The 2,422-nt window shown below is 48.8% G+C and overlaps 1 protein-coding gene across 1 annotated transcript in view; it reads left to right on the top strand.

Moving 5' to 3' along the window:
* LOC106531411 (uncharacterized) overlaps positions 1–2,422 on the top strand; it is a gene marked incomplete at its 5' end in the record, with an annotated part of 83,511 nt that overhangs the window by 78,545 nt on the left and 2,544 nt on the right. Inside the window, 1 exon segment of the mRNA XM_014027278.1 lies at positions 1,381–1,518. Coding sequence (XP_013882732.1) covers positions 1,381–1,518 — 138 coding nt within the window.

The following is a 2,422-nucleotide window of genomic DNA, read 5'->3' on the forward strand; positions in this document are numbered from 1 at the left end:
TTCTGTGACCCAGGTCCTTCTGTGTCCCGGGTCCTTCTGTGACCCAGGTCCTTCTGTGACCCAGGTCCTTCTGTGTCCCGGGTCCTTCTGTGACCCAGGTCCTTCTGTGACCCAGGTCCTTCTGTGTCCCAGGTCCTTCTATGACCCAGGTCCTTCTGTGACCCAGGTCCTTCTGTGTCCCGGGTCCTTCTATGTCCTGGGTCCTTCTGTGTCCCAGGTCCTTCTGTGACCCAGGTCCTTCTGTGACCCAGGTCCTTCTGTGTCCCAGGTCCTTCTATGACCCAGGTCCTTCTGTGTCCCGGGTCCTTCTGTGACCCAGGTCCTTCTGTGACCCAGGTCCTTCTGTGACCCAGGTCCTTCTGTGTCCCAGGTCCTTCTATGACCCAGGTCCTTCTGTGACCTAGGTCCTTCTATGTCCTGGGTCCTTCTGTGTCCCAGGTCCTTCTGTTTCCCAGGTCCTTCTATGACCCAGGTCCTTCTATGACCCAGGTCCTTCTATGACCCAGGTCCTTCTGTGTCCCGGGTCCTTCTATGACCCAGGTCCTTCTGTGTCCCGGGTCCTTCTATGACCCAGGTCCTTCTGTGACCCGGGTCTTTGTAAATGGTTGATGAAATGGTGCTTTCACATCTTGTCTAACATTTCTTGGACCTTCTTGACAGCAGCTCAGAGTCACTTCATCTCTCCAACAAATCAAACTTTTGMAACTTTGGTCATTTCGTACCCGGACCTTTTAGATCAACAAAGAAACCATCTGCCAGGGGTCTCTGTGGTCTTTGCTCCGCCCACTTTCTACCCACCTTCTCACCACTGCATCCTTGGTTGCCTCCCAGTGCTGATGGTTCTGTGGAGCAGTGGCTGTCAAAGCTGGGGTAAAGACCACCCATTGTGGGTCAGAATCTCAACTGGAAGACCCGTTGGAGGTGGTGATAAGCAGATTTGGACCAGTTTTATTGGTGTCTGCTCCCCTACARAAAGCAGGTATTACCAGGGCAAGCAGACACTCAGACTCTGAGCCCACTGGCTTCTTTATGAAACAGCAGATATTGTTCTCATTCTTTGACCTGCGTATGCTGTACCCACTGGGTGTGAAATGACCAGCACTTTGTGATTTGGTGAAAGGATGAACTGACGTCACCTGTTTTTCTCCCACAGTTACTAAACTCTGGTTTGAACACAGCTTGTTTCCTACTTTCATGTTTCCTCCCTGTAGCTGACACTCCTGTCATTCCATAAGTAGCAGGTTTTCCAACCTTTTGGTACCTGATGAACAAAAGCAGTAAAAAGGAAACTGTAGTTTTTCCCACGTAGGGTTCAGTGAAGCTGTGAATCCTGACCAGCAGTCAGTTGTAACCCTGGATCTGGGCCTGTTTCCGTGTCAGCAGCAGGAGCCTGAGGGCGAGCTCCAGGCTGAAGAAACCAAAGAGAGTGAAAGCAGTGAGGAGCTGAGAGGGGAGAACTTTGGAACAAGTGTTTTCTGGTGGCTCTGGGATGCTTTCCTGCAGGGAGCTTCTCCAGAGGTAATCACTGAGGACTTCTCTGGAAACTTCTGTCTTCCATGATCTTTTATTTGATTGTTTCTTTTCACTTTGGAGCTCTGTGTGACCCCAGGTCAGATGGCATCAATGTGGGAGAATTTTTCCTCTCAGTTTGAGGAAATAATGTAGAAGCTAATTAAAWGTTTGGAGCAGATATGAGTCATACCTGATGGTGACATCATCAACCTGATGGTACAGCTGCATGACTAATTCCTGACCAGGGTCACTCTGTTCTCTACAGGTGGTAAAGACAGCTTTCACCTCACTAACCTSTTCAGGCAGGTCCCATCCATAGATCCTCTCCTGATCCTTCACACATTTCTGTGACAACAGTTTGTCCTCACTGCATGTCAGAGTGTTGCTCCTCCACTAGAGGGCAGTGCTGCACAGCTTTCAGAACAGGAACAGCATGTTTAAYAAGTTATGTAAAGTCATGAGAGTTCACACATCAAATGTTCTTCTACAGCAGCTGAAATGTACCGTATGTTTATGGTGGGTGGGGAAGAATGAAGAACCTATATGAGTGAAGGCCACATSAGTGGGCCCATTGCTCTCCTCAAAAACAACACTTGTCTTTGTTCAAACCTTCTGGTCCCTCAGATGAAGGTCRCCAGGTTAGAAACACTGTTCTGAGCTTCTCAGGGTCCATTAAGGGGTCCCCAAAAATTATTTTTCTTTGGCTGCTCAGAGCCAGGCAGTTGTCTWAGTAGTGCAAAGAGGTCTGTAGTTCAATGCCACAGACATCACACAGACCATTGTCATGGAGTCCCATCACCATTTTGTGATGGTTGAGCAGATTGTGCCCAGTTAGGACTCCAACMAGTGTACTTAGAGTTTTACTTGTCAGGGAGATGAGAGCTTTCCCAAACCTTAGATTTGAGTCATT

The sequence above is a fragment of the Austrofundulus limnaeus genome, unplaced genomic scaffold (genome assembly GCF_001266775.1).
Source record: "Austrofundulus limnaeus strain Quisiro unplaced genomic scaffold, Austrofundulus_limnaeus-1.0 Scaffold629, whole genome shotgun sequence".
NCBI classification, from domain to species: Eukaryota; Metazoa; Chordata; class Actinopteri; order Cyprinodontiformes; family Rivulidae; genus Austrofundulus; species Austrofundulus limnaeus.